The sequence below is a fragment of the Muntiacus reevesi genome, chromosome 20 (genome assembly GCF_963930625.1).
Source record: "Muntiacus reevesi chromosome 20, mMunRee1.1, whole genome shotgun sequence".
Taxonomy (NCBI): domain Eukaryota; kingdom Metazoa; phylum Chordata; class Mammalia; order Artiodactyla; family Cervidae; genus Muntiacus; species Muntiacus reevesi.
The window spans coordinates 11,952,341-11,966,370 of NC_089268.1; the positions used below are offsets into that span (position 1 = coordinate 11,952,341).

The 14,030-nt window shown below is 38.2% G+C and overlaps 1 protein-coding gene across 1 annotated transcript in view; it reads right to left on the reverse strand.

The window, feature by feature from the left end:
- SLC26A8 (solute carrier family 26 member 8) overlaps positions 1-14,030 on the reverse strand; it is an 81,226-nt gene that overhangs the window by 51,955 nt on the left and 15,241 nt on the right. The window contains exons 4-5 of the mRNA XM_065913171.1: positions 3,552-3,668; positions 1,815-1,996 (exon numbers count right to left, since the gene is read on the reverse strand). Coding sequence (XP_065769243.1) covers positions 1,815-1,996; positions 3,552-3,668 — 299 coding nt within the window. The remainder of the gene's footprint in view (positions 1-1,814; positions 1,997-3,551; positions 3,669-14,030) is intronic.

Sequence of the window (14,030 nt, forward strand, 5' to 3'; positions counted from 1 at the left end):
GGAAGAGAAGCTCATTATTACCCAGTGGAGATGAAAGTCTCGACTCCCTATTTGGCCTTCTCTGACAACACCCTGGGTAGCTGCCTCATTACAGCTAGGTGAAGATGGAAATCTGGGCTCCCCACTTGGCCACCACACTGGCATGAGTAGGAATAACACCACAGAGTATTTTTGTTTTTTTCTTGGTCTTTGTCTGGAGTAGAGCAGTTACTGGGTAAACATTTTCAGAATTGCTACTTTTTCCTAGTCCTGTGGTTGTATAGAACAGACTTTTGTTGGGACTTTTTCTTTTGGTCTGCCCCATTGGCATTTTGGTTCTCTGGCTTCTCTAGCACCAAGTCTAAGGTGTACGGGGCAAAAAGAAAACCCAGGGAACTCTCCACTGTGTTGTTTCTCGGGTCTGAGCCAGTTTGTTGTCTTCTCTCCACCTTTCAGAGCCTTCTTATGTTTGGTTTATATATAACTTTCCAAATTTTTCAGTTGTTCTTAGGAGGAGGAATAGGGAAAAGTACATATAGTCTATCTTCCTATAAATGGAATATTCTTCTTTGTTATATGAAAAAAGTGATGCTCAAACATGGAAAAAGAAAAAAGAACATGCCAAGGCTACTTATAATTAATAGATTGCTGACTTGATGCCTGTTATTCTGTCTTTTCCTACAAGACTGACTTTTTAAAGCATGGGTATTATATCTTAAAAAAAATTTTTTTTTGGTCTCTATTAAAGTACCAACTTCTTTTCTCTGTACTCTGTAATTATAACTTATTAATGCTTGTTATGCGACAGGCTCTGGGCTGAATGTTTTACATACATTTTCTCACTTAATCCTTACAAGAATTCTGCAATACAAATATTATTATTCCCATTTTAAACATGAAGAAACTGAGGCCTGCAAGTAAGTCATACAATTGGTAAGAGACAGGGCTGGGGTCAGCCCGCCAGGATAGCTTGCCTTTGTAGGCTCCCAATAAGGTTTTACCTAATAAAGGATGGCTTCGGGGAAATCAGAGAAAGTTAGCTAGAGTTGGGTTAGCTGAGAAGACAGAGAAATAAAGCTGAAATATATGACTTTAGTTCAGTCAGTGATGCTTTAGATGGTAAATTCTCAGAAGAAATCAAAGACACTGCCCAAAATAAGGTTGGATATTTTAATAAATCATTGATATCATCATCCATTAGCTGTATCCTGTCATTGTAGAGAAAGGATTTTACATCTAATGCCCACTAACCAAAAATACAGTATGTGAGCCCACAAGTGCTATTCTTGGTGAAAGAATATAAAAGAATTTTTTAAAACATGAAATCATGAGTAGAACTCTAGGCCACAGTCCCTGAGACCCTTCTCTTATTTTTAGACTCTTTTGATATAGACCATTATCAAAGTCCTTATTGAATTTGTTACAATATTGCTTCTGTTTCAGGTTTCGGTTTTTTGACCACGAGGCATGCAGGATCCTAGCTCCCTCACCAGGGATTGAACTCCCACCTCCTGCATTGGAAGGTGAAGACCTAACCACTGGACTACCAGGGAAGTTCTATTTGGACCCTTCTTTAGTCTTATAGTATTAGAAATTGAGGAGAATGTTGAGTATCTCATCCTCAACCAGGGGTGGTAGATTTCTGGGGAGGGAGAAGTTTTGTCACTGAGGAGTCAGTCTATCCATACGTCCCATAAGTTTTGGAAAAAAAATGAAAATCACTTAAATTCCAGATATATCACAATGGGTCACAGAAGCAGTTCAAGGAAAGGGTTCATGCACAGCCCCTTTATTTATTTCTTTTTCCTTCAGGGATTCAGAGACTCAGGACCTACCTGAATAATCCCAGTCAGCATAGTTACAGATGCCACAGAACTCAAGGATTTGTTATAACTCTCAAAGAACGACATGTTAGAAAAGTCATCCTGGATGAAAGTTCCCAGTAATAAGTGGCCACTGTTGAATGGCTCTGTCCTCAGGACATTGATTGTCAGAGCACTCACAAGGAAGAATGTACCTATGAAAGAAAAAGGTTGGGCAGAGGGTGAGCTTTTAAGTCCAGGTAAACTGACAGATGTTGACAAAAGCAAAACATGGTCTCATACATTGTCCTCGATCTGATCAACTTTTCTTATCTGAAAGTGGCCACTGAGAAGTAAGAAAGAGCAGGGAAAAGCTCTCTGGTTTCACATACTGTAACCAACTCCGAAATTTTAGATCTTTTTGGCCTAGGTAACAACCTCTTTCCATCAATGGGCATATGGAGTAGGAAGAAAGAGAAACTGACTGGAAATGTATATCTGGCTCAGCTACCGTGCCTGTTCTTAGAAATGGTGAAAAATGAGATGGTGGGAAAAGGATCAGAAAACAAAGCTAATCAATAATAATAAGAAAAACAATACCTAAACACTTAAGAAGGATGTAATGGGTGCAAAATGACATGGAGCTAAACCTGTTTCAAACAAAATTTTGTTTACTTCTCATATCAACATGAATGCGGAAGGCAAAGGCAAATTTTACCTTTAAATTCCTAACAGAAGCAAAACTCTAGTAGCCCTTGTTATTAGTATTTGGAGGTGACTGTAATGAGCTCTGAGAACTTGGTGTAATTGGAATAAAACAGCTGTTTTAGTGTTTAAATGTAAAAATCAACAGACACTAAATTTTAGTAAAGATGTGGAATATCGTCCTTAAAAAGGCACAGGCGCGCGCCACAGAATGGGATGGCAACTGGACTGAATATACAAACACATCTGGAGGAAAAAAGAGTGCCAGTCAGAATGGTCAACGTTGGTTGCCTGGTCAGTTGTTCAGCGTGGAAGCTCAGAAAAAGGCACTTGACTCGTGAACACTGGTGATGCCCTTCTGAGACTGTCAAGGTTTGATTTCTATACAGGTTCACCTAGGGGAAGTAATTGTGCTGATCACAGGACCTTCAGTTGGGTCTGGCCTCTGCAACAGTCATTTCAAGTTATAAATTAGTAGATGGATCTTAGACTCAGAGAAGAAAAGTGCTTACCCTGTGGGTTTCAGTGTTTTGATTACTATGATAACATTTTCTCAATGTAAATTAATAATTTGATATGATTATTATAAATCAGGCTCATGGAGTATGGTTATTATGGGTTCAGCTGAAAAGTGGATCCATTCTAGGAGTTTTGGCAAAATCATTTCTGGATCTTCTTGGTCGAGGATAATCAGATTCCAAAGTGTGGAAATTTCCGCAAGGAAGATGCCTCTTGTCCTTTCATTCCTTTAATAGCTCATGGGCCTGTTTGTCTGGTAGGGACATTAATAACAGCAGGAAAGTTCAGTTTCTAAAATCTGAACACTAACCCTGTGAATAGAATACCCCTGTGACTGATTCATGCCGAGGTATGGCAAAACCCACCACAATATTGTAAAGTAATTAGCCTCCAGTTAAAACAAATAAATTATAAAAAAAAGAATATCCGTCTTCTGTCTCTTTTCTTTATCTGTTAAACATAGCTTTAACTTGAGTTCCTTAGCAATAAGTAAACAATCAAGATGGAGACTTCATATACCTCCTGTGATTCTAGCACTGAACTCACCAATGGACATTTGATGACATGATCCAAAAATTCCATAAATTACTGAAGCACAGAAAGCTGCATAAGAGACATTGAGAGGAGGAATCAGATGCCTTGCCAGCAAACCAAGCATCAAGACTGAAAAGCAAGATAATTTAAGTAAGCAAAGGTAGCCTGGCTTTTTAAAGTCACCTGAAATAAAAACTGTAAAGAATATTTAAAATAAAAATGACCCATGTACACAGCTGAATATGGTAACAGTATCCTTTGGCATACAGCCCTTAATTAGCACTTTTTATGATCTGCTTTGATTTCTAGCTTCTCTTCCTATTTTATCACATGTTTTTACACTTCAATTCTAAATCATAGGCTTAAACACCTTTCATGTGAATCATGGAAAGCAAACATCAAAGCAGTAAGACCTTTAATCTCAACAGCTCAGAAGCAGACCATTCTCACCCTCAGTCTCATATAAGAAGGCCCTAGAAATCCTCCTGGGTTGGAGATAAAGCTAGAGGGCAAAGCAGGAATTGTCACACTTAACTAACTTGACTCCAAGTTGGTATGTGTTGTCTTTCTTTCATATGCCAATCACTCCAGCATCTTCCTTCAGCTCCTTCTTCAGTACTTGATTTCTTTTCTAAGAAGCACCGTGAGATTTTGGAAATTTTGAGGCAAATGGACTGACCTACATGGTGTCATCCTTTGATGTCTTCTTAAGTCCACAACTCCTGCCCTGAGCAACTCTCTTCAATTTACATCATACTGGTGTGCTCATCAGAAATCAGTTATGAGTCTAGTGAGCCAAATTTATTGTCCTAAACAGGCAAGGCTTTTTTTAATAGAAAAGTTTAAACCTATACATAAATAGAATATAATGAACCCCCAAACACCCATCACCCACTTCAACGACGGTCAACTCATGGCCAATCTTGTTTCATCAATGTCCTCATTCCTCTCCCATCCCATAATTATTTTGAGGCAAATCCAAAACATTAAGTCATTTCATCTGTAGATATTTTCAGTATATGTGTTTTAGAAAAAGGCCCTCTTTTAAGTACAATACCATCATCACACCTAAGAAACTAATAATGGTTCTTCACCATTATCAAACATTCCATATTCAAATTTCCCTGATTTCTCAAATATAGTTGTACTTGTAGACAACCTGTAAGATGATCTACAATGACTGACTGGTACTCAGGTCCTTGAGTGAGTTTCACCCCTTAAGTGTGATATAACTCACTTCTTTTTTTAAAATTTATGTATTTTAATGGAGGTTAATTACTTTACAATATTGTAGTGGTTTTTGCCATACATTGACATGAATCAGCCATGGGTGTACATGTGTTCCCCATCCTGCACCCCCCTCCCACCTCCCTCCCCATCCCATCCCTCTGGGTCACCCCAGTGCACCAGCCCTGAGCACCCTGTCTCATCCATCGAACCTGGACTGGCGATCTATTTCACATATGATAATATACAAGATTCAATGCTATTCTTTCAAATCATCCCACCCTCACCTTCTCCCACAGAGTCCAAAAGTCTGTTCTTTACATCTGTGTCTCTTTTGCTGTCTTGCATATAGGGTCATCGCTACCATCTTTCTAAATTCCATATATATGTGTTAATATACTGTATTGGTGCTTTTCTTTCTGATTTACTTCGCTCTGTATAATAGGCTCCATCCTCCTCATTAGAACTGATTTAAATGCATTCTTTTTAATAGCTGAGTAATATTCCACTGTGTACATGTACCACAGCTTTCTTATCCATTTGTCTACCGAGGGACATCTAGGTTGCTTCCATGTCCTGGCTATTATAAACAGTGCTGTGATGAGCATTGGGATACACGTGTCTCTTTCATTTCTGGTTTCTGCGATGTGTATGCCCAGCAGTGGGATTGCTGGGTCATATGGGAATAATTTACTTCTATTAATAATAAATAGGCTACAACAAAAATGATAAGATGTCACTTTTGAGACTGGGTTGCAAGAAGACTGTTTTCTGTCTTCACTGCTCTCGGGCTCTCTCTTTCATTCAGGTCACCAGCTGCCAAAGTTGACTTCAAAGGTATGTTACCTACACAGTCACAGAGTATCTTGGGCTTAGAAGGCTCCATGCTTGGCTTAATGCTCTACTCTGATTATCTTAAAATACTGGATAATTTTTGAACTAGGGAATCTGCATTTGCAACTTGCACTGGGCCTCACACATCAGTTGGTCCTGCCAGAGGCCATGTTGTGAGGATACTCAAGCAGCCATATAGACGCCCATATGGTGAAAATACCAAACCTGCCAGCAAACAGGAGTGGGCCTGGAAGCTGAGCCGACAGCCTCAGTAGAGCCTTGAGATGAATGACAGTTTGACTGCAACCTTATGAGAGACCTTGAGCCAGAGGTATGGCAGGTTTGGGGTGATCTTTAAAAAAAAAGTTATTTCCTATTACATGGTTGTCATACTTTTTTTTTTTTTTTTAACAAACTTTGTGTTTACATCAAATGAAGTCCTCACATTAGTTGATACATCTCTTAAGTCTTTTGTAATTTATGGTTCCCCTTCCACATTTTTCCCCTGAGCAAGTCTCTATTGACTGCAAGTAACAGAAAACCAGTTCAAATCAGCCTGAGCAAAATAGGAAAAAAAATTTTGGCTGAACAGCATGGTTTGCTGGATCTTAGTTCTCTGACCTGAGCTGGACCTGAAGCTCATGGCATTGAAAGCACTGAGTCCTAACCACTGGACCACCAGGGAATTTCCAAAATAGGAGATATATTAAGAGGACAAAGGTCAGTTGGACCTCATCAGAGGCTGGAAGCAGAACTAAATAGCCATCAGGGTCCAGGCAGCTATTTCCCCATTCTCTTTGTCTACAGGCTTATAGTCTCCTGTTTTGTTCCCAGTTTGGGGGCCTCTATGAACAAGACTTCCACGTATATTCTTGTACATGACTCTAGGTGCATAAGTGGATAAATTCCCTCGAGATGATACACCCTGAAGCATAATTGCGGGGGCATTTAACAGAATATGCAAAACTGTTTTCCAAAGGGTTGTACAATTTACATTCCCACCAAAACTATGAAAATTCTCATTATTTACATCTGTATTATCACATGATACTATCAGAATTTTTATTTCAGTGGGTATGAGTTAGTTAATTTCCACTTCTACTTCATTTATTACCAATAATGTTGGTCAATCATGTGTAGTTTCTTACAGATTTGTAGGAATATATATATATTCATATATATATTATAGATTTAAGTCCTTTGTTGGGTGTTCTATGGTTTGCTTTTCAATCTTCATTGTGTATTTTTTTTTTTTTATTTTGGCTGCACTGGGTCTTCATTGCAGCCCCGCAGCTTACAGGATCTTAGTTCCCCAACCAGGGATCAAACCCACATCCCCTGCATTGGAAGACAGAGTCTTAACCACTGGACTACCAAGGAAGTCCCCATCATGTCTTTGAATAAACAGAAGTTCTTAAGTTTTATTTAATTCAACTTTGCAGTCATTTCTTTTTAGGCTAGTGCTTTTTGTGCCTTGTTTAAGAAACATTTTCTACCTCAAGTCCATAAAGATATTCTCCTCTATTATTCAAAAAAAGTCTTTATAGTTTTGTCTTTCATATTTAGGTCTTTAACCTACCAGGAATAGATTTTTGTGTATGGGTGAGATAGGGGTCTAAAAAATTTTTTTCATATAAATATTCAATTTATATGAAATATTCTGTTCCACATCATTTTTAAAAAACCTATTTCTATAGTGACACATCTGATACAAACCATGCAATGTATACATGTGTGACTCTTCTGTTCCACTGGCCTACTTGTTCATTTCTATAATACCACACTGTTTAATTATGTTTTTTAGTAGTTAGTAATATTTTGTAATAAACATAATAATCCCCATTTTATTGTGAAATATATACATAGAAATAGATGTTGAGTTTAATATATATCTATAAAACAAACACTGATGTTACCACCTACTCAGATCTTTCATCACAACCCCATCCCTCCCCACAGAAGTATTTATTATTTTGACTTTTGCGATAATAAAAGTCTTTGTTTTTCTTCATAGTTTTACCACCACTGTACAAATCCCTAAACAATATAGTTCAGTTGGTCCCACTATTGAAGTTTATATTAGTGGAATTATAATGCATACAATTTTTATTTCTGCTTATTTTTCTCATTATTATGTATACAAGCATCTTCCATGCTGTCATGAGTTGCTTGAGAGCATTCCTGTTCCTTCTGTGTATTCCAATACATGTATATATGAATGCTTATTTATTCATTCTACTTTTGATGGACATCATCTTAAATATTCTCACTTTATATTCAGTCTTGATAGCTGGAGATGCAAGTCCTCCTATGTTGTACTTTAAGAGAACTTTCCTGTTCTTAGAAAATGTTATCTTTCAATTAATTTAGGTCCTTATTAATATTTCTCAGTAAAGTTGTACATTAATAATTTCTCTGTAGAGGTCTTGCACATCATTTCTTAGTTTCATTACAAGTTATTTCATATTCACTATGCTTTGGTGAATGATATTTAAATTTTTTTACCACATTTCATTTCTTGCAGGTATGAAAGAATATAATTGATTTTTATTTACACATCTTGTACCCAGCAACCTTGAAAAAATCTTATTATCAATTTATCTGTAGATTCTTTTGAATTCTCTACATTAAAAAATCATCTATGCATGATGTTTTATTTCTCTGTAATTGCTATGTAATTTTTTACCCTTTTTTCTTGCTTGAATACACTGCCTCTGAATTCAGTATAATGTTGAATAGCCTTATTTACTCTTTTTAAAGCAATTTTTTACAATTTAATTTTATTTGTGGGTGCACTGGGTCTTCATTGCTACCCATGGGCTTTCTCTAGTAGGTGTGAGGGGTCCTCACTGTGGTGGCTTCTCCAGCTGTGGAGCACGGGCTCTAGGTGCATGGGCTTCAGTAGCTGTGGCACACAGGCTTAGCTGCCCCGTGGCACGTGAGATCTTCCAGGACCAGGGATTGAACCCCTTGTCCCCTGCTTTGCAGGCAGACTCTCAACCACTGGACCATAGGGAAGCCCACCCTATTTACTCTTTACAACCAACACGTGGTGTGAAGACTGAGTCTTTTGAAATGTAGGATTTCAAGTAACTCACCAATACAGGGAACGTAAGAGAATTTCTTGGTAACAGCCCGAGAACTAAATTATCTAAGTCTTACTTAAGGTTAGGCTGTGGAGAAATAGAGGGAAACCAAGTCTCTAAACTTTCCAAAACCTTAAAAAATTTTTAAATTTTGAACTAAGTTTAGACTTATGGAAAAGTTACAAAGATAATAGCGCATTTCCATATAATGGGAAAGGAGTACCTCAAGACTGTATATTGTTATCATGTGAAATGCTGGGATAGATGACTCACAAGCTGGAATCAAGATTGCTGGGAAAAATAACAACAACCTCAGATATGCAGGTGACATCACTTTAATGGCAGAAAGCAAAGAGGAATTAAAGAGCCTCTTGATGAAGGTGAAAGACGAGGGTGAAAAAGGTGGCTTAGTACTCAACATTCATAAAATGAAGATCATGGCATTTGGCCCCATCACTTCATGGCAAATAGATGGGGAGAAAGTGGAAACAGTGACATTTTCTTGGACTCCAAAATCACTGCAGATGGTGACTGCAGCCATGAAATTAAAAAACGCTTGCTCCTTGGAAGAAAAGCTATGACAAACCTAGAGAGTGTATTAAAAAGCAGAGACATCATTTTGCTGACAAAGGTCCATCTAGTCAAAGCTATGATTTTTCCAGTAGTCATGTACGGATGTGAGAGTTGGACCATAAAGAAAGCTGAGTGCTGAAGAATTGATGCTTTGGGACTGTGGTGTTGGAGAAGACTCTTGAGAGTCCCTTGGACAGCGAGGAGATCAAACCAGTTAATCCTAAAGGAAATCAATCCTGAACATTCATTGGAAAGACTGATGCTGAAGCTGAAGTTCCAATACTTTGGCCACCTGATACGAAGAGCCAACTCATTGAAAAAGACCCTGATGCTGGGAAAGATTGAGGGCAAGAGAAGAAGGGGGCAACAGAGGATAAGATGGTTGGATGGCATCATCGACTCAGTGGACATGAGTTTGAGAGAACTCTGGGAGATGGTGAACGACTGGTGTGCTGCAGTCCATGGGGTTGCAAAGTCAGACAGGACTGAGCAACTGAACAACAACAATATATGCCTTACCTAGATCCCTCTAATGTGAACACTGTATATAATCATAGTATAATCATTGGTATCAGGAAATTAACATTAGAAAATAACTATTAATAAATCCTTTACTTCAATTTCAACAGCTTTCTCCCTAATTTCCTTTTTCTGTTTCATAATTCCATCCAGAGTTCCCTACTTCATTTAGCTGTTTTTTCTTCTTAATGCTAATATCTGTTAGAGTTCCTCAGTTGTTACTTGTCTCTCTTGATTTTGTCACTTTGGAAGAGTATTAATAGATGAGCTATTTTGCTAAATGCCCCTCAGTTTGGGGTTGGGCTTCCCCGGTAGCTAGGCTGGTAAAGAATCTGCCTGAAATGTGGGAGACCTGGGTTCGATCCCTGGGTTGGGAAGATCCCCTGGAGGAGGCCATGGCAACCCTCTCCAGTATTCTTGCCTGGAGAATCCCTATGAACAGAGGAGCCTGGCGGGCTACAGTCCATGGGGTCCCAAAGGGTCAGACATGACAGAAAGACTAGCACAGCCCAGCACAGGTCCCTCATGATCACACTAAGGTTAAATGCTTTGGATGTGAATAAGACAGAAATGATATTATGTCCTTCTTAGCGCATCATATCAGAGAGCTCATGATCTCCAAATGTCTTACTCTTGGTGATGACAGCATTGATTCTTGGTAAAGGTAGTTGCTCCCAGGTTCTTCATTGTAAAGTAGTAGAGGAGTTAATAAATATCTTGAGGAAGATATTTGGAACAAGTCCTGGCTTCCCTGGTGGCTCAGATGGTAAAGAAGCTGCCTGTAATGCAGGAGACCTGCGTTTGATCCATGGGTCTGGAAGATCCCCTGGAGAAGGAAATGGCAACCATTCCAGTATTCTACCTGGAGAATCCCATGGACAGAGAAGCTACAGCCCATGGGGTCGCAAAGAATCGGACACAACCAAGCAAACAACCCTTTCACTTTTCAAGTCCTGTTACACAGTTTGCCAACTTTTACCCACTGACTTTAACCTCTCTTAGTGGATTTTATCTCCAACAAGTGTGACTATAGTTTTTCACTGATGGTGATTTTCTATTTTCTTTTACATTTATAAATTGGGTTCTACTGTAAGGAAGAGCTAGCATGTTTCAAATAAGGTTTTCACTGTGCAGTATTTTTAAAGATTTTTTAAAATCTTGATTGAATTTGTTCCAATATTGCTTCTGTTTCATGTTTAGTTTTTTTGGTGGTGAGGCATGGGGATCTTAGCTCCCCAGCCAGGGACTGAACCTGCACTCCCTGCATTGGAAGGTGAAGTCTTAACCACTGGATGGCGAGGGAAGCCCCACTGTGCAGTATTTTTGTTTCATTTGAAGAAAATTACTGTTTGGTCCTACTTGTTTAAATGCAAGTAGAACTTTCAAATTGTTTACCCTACAAATTATTTCATTATTCATACTACTTAAAATAACACACAGTCCCTTAGTCAGTCAGCAAGAGTTGCTTGGATTTACTCATTCATACAGTTATGTAATCATTATTCAACAAATACCTTGAGTACCAATTATGTGCCAAATACTGTGATAGATGTTAGGTATAGTTATACACCCTAATGTTACTCTTATTTTGGTATGAAGTTATACTGATGACTTGGGAATTTAGCAGAGAAATATCCTCAAACCTTGACCATAAGTGAAGGATCTTTGATAAGTGGGGTTCAGTAGTGGACTCTCAAGTAAAGCTACAAGAGTTCAGATCTCTCATTCCGGAACCACAGGAATGCTCTAGAGACATTCTGATACTTTCCTGGAAGTGAATATATTTATACAAATGGACCATTTTGGTTTGTATCTGCCATATGGAAATTAAAAAAAACAAAACCTAGTTACTTAGTTGGCTGTACTGAATCTTAGTTTCGACACCTGGGATCTTTAGTTGTGGCATGTGGAATCTAGTGTTCTGACCAGGGATCAAACCTGGGCTCCCTGAACTGGTGGTCTTAGCCACTGGACTACCAGTGAAGTCCCTGCCACATGGAAATTAATGTAATCCATAGTCTCCAAAATTTACAAATAGCTTGTGATGCTTAACACATCAAAATGAACAACCCACTTAAAAAATGGGCAGAAGACCTAAATAGACATTTCTCCAAAGAACTACTGAAGTTCATGCACCCTGGAGCTCATGCTCCACAACAAGAGAAGCTTGATTATTGCAACTAGAGAGCAGCCCCCACTCACAACTAGAGAAAGTCCATGCACAGCAAGGAAGACCCAGTGCAGCCCCAAATAGATAAGTAAACAAATAATTTTTAATAAGTGATTATATCAATAGAAATCTTCTTTAGAAGAACATACTATAACATCCATTATACATAAAAAAAGAAATAGATCCACACAAATATGGCTATTTGATCTCTGACAAAAGTGCAAAAACAATTCAGTTGACAATAGTCTTTAAAGATGCAACAAAAAATAAAGCCTTGATCTAAACTTCACATCTTACATAATGATTAACTCAAAACAGATTGGTTCTAAAAGTAAACCGCAAAATATAAGACTTTGAGAAGAAAGCATAGAAGAAAATCTTTGTGACCTAATGTGATTAAGTGAAAAGTTTTTGTATATGACAGGAAAAACTCAATTCATAAACAGAAAAAAATGAATGTCATCAAAATTAAATGCCTTTGCTCTGTCAGATATACTGTCAAGAGAATGAAAAGATAAGCTACAGAGAGAAAATATTTGAAAATTATATATCTAACAAAGGACATATTCTCAGAATATAAAAAGAATTCTCAAAAACTAACAATAAGAAAAAAAAATCCAATTAAAAGATGAACAAAAAACGTGAACAGGCACTTTGCCAAAGAGGATCAGAGGACAGCAAATAAGAACATGAAAAGACGTTCAACTTCATTAGTCATTAGAGAAACGCAAATTACAAACAAAATAAAGGACTCCCCTGGTGGAACAGTGGATAAGTATCTACCTGCCATTGCAGGGGACACGGGTTTGATCCCTGGTCTGGGAAGAGTCTACATGCTGTGGGCAACTAAGCCCATGCGCTCTTGAAGCCCACACACCTTAGAGCCTGTGCTTTGCAACAAGAGAAGTCAATGCTATGGGGAGCCTACCCACCGCAACTAGAGAGCAGTCCCCACTCACTGTAACTAGAGAAAGTCCATGCACAGCAACAAAGACCCAGCACAGCCAAAAATAATCAATTAATTAGAAAATCTTTGCTCTTTTAAAAAACAAAAATTGGCTGCATTGGGCTTTAGTTGTGGTGTGCAGGCTCAGTAGTTGCAGCATGTGGGCTTAGTCACTCCATGGCTTATGGGATCCTAGTTCCCTGATCAGGGATCGAACCCATAATCCCTGCACTGCAAGGTAGATTCTTAACTACTGAACCACCAGGGAAGTCCCTAAAAAACCTTTAAATAAAAAAAGGTGCAAGGGATCTCTGTAAACTTTTCTTTCTTTCTTTCTTTTTTTTTTTTTTTTTTACAAATTAATGTGAATCTATAGTTACCTCAAAACAGAAAGCTTAATTTAAAGATACTGACAATATCAAGTGCTAACAAGGGTGTGGAGGAACTAGAATTCTCATATATTGCAGATGGGAATATAAAATGGTAGGTTCAGCCACTCTGCGTAAACAGTTTGGCAGTTTCTTGTAAAGTTAAACATACACTTCCCATATAACCAATAATATCACTCCTGAGGTATTTACCTTGGAGAAATGACAATTATGTTCACACAAAAACTGTACATGAGTGTTCACAGCAACTCTGTGATGGACCCAAACTGGAAACATAATGTCCATCAATAAATGAATGGATAAACAAACTGTGATATAGTCATATCATGGAATATTATTCTGCAACAAAAAGGAATAAACTATTGATGCATATAGCAGTTTTGCATTGATTTCATAATGCTGAATTAAAGATGCCATCCTTCAGAAGTTACATAGTATATTAGTCCATGTATATGACATTCTGAAAAAGACAGAGCTATGGTGATGGAGAAGAGATCAGTGGTTGCCAGGGGTCAGAGGTTAGTAGACAACGTGACTAAGCAGTGATGGCAGAAGAGAGTTTGGGGGCTGATGGAACTGCTATGTAGCCTGGTTGTGGCAGTGGTTATACAAATTTATGCCTGTGTTTTAATTCACAGAACTGTAAGAAATAAGTAAATTTTACTGTCAGATAATTATTTTAAAGGGGTCCCTTTCCCCCACTAACAGCCCTTTTGCCAGAGTTGGATTTCAGCTACCATTGGCCCC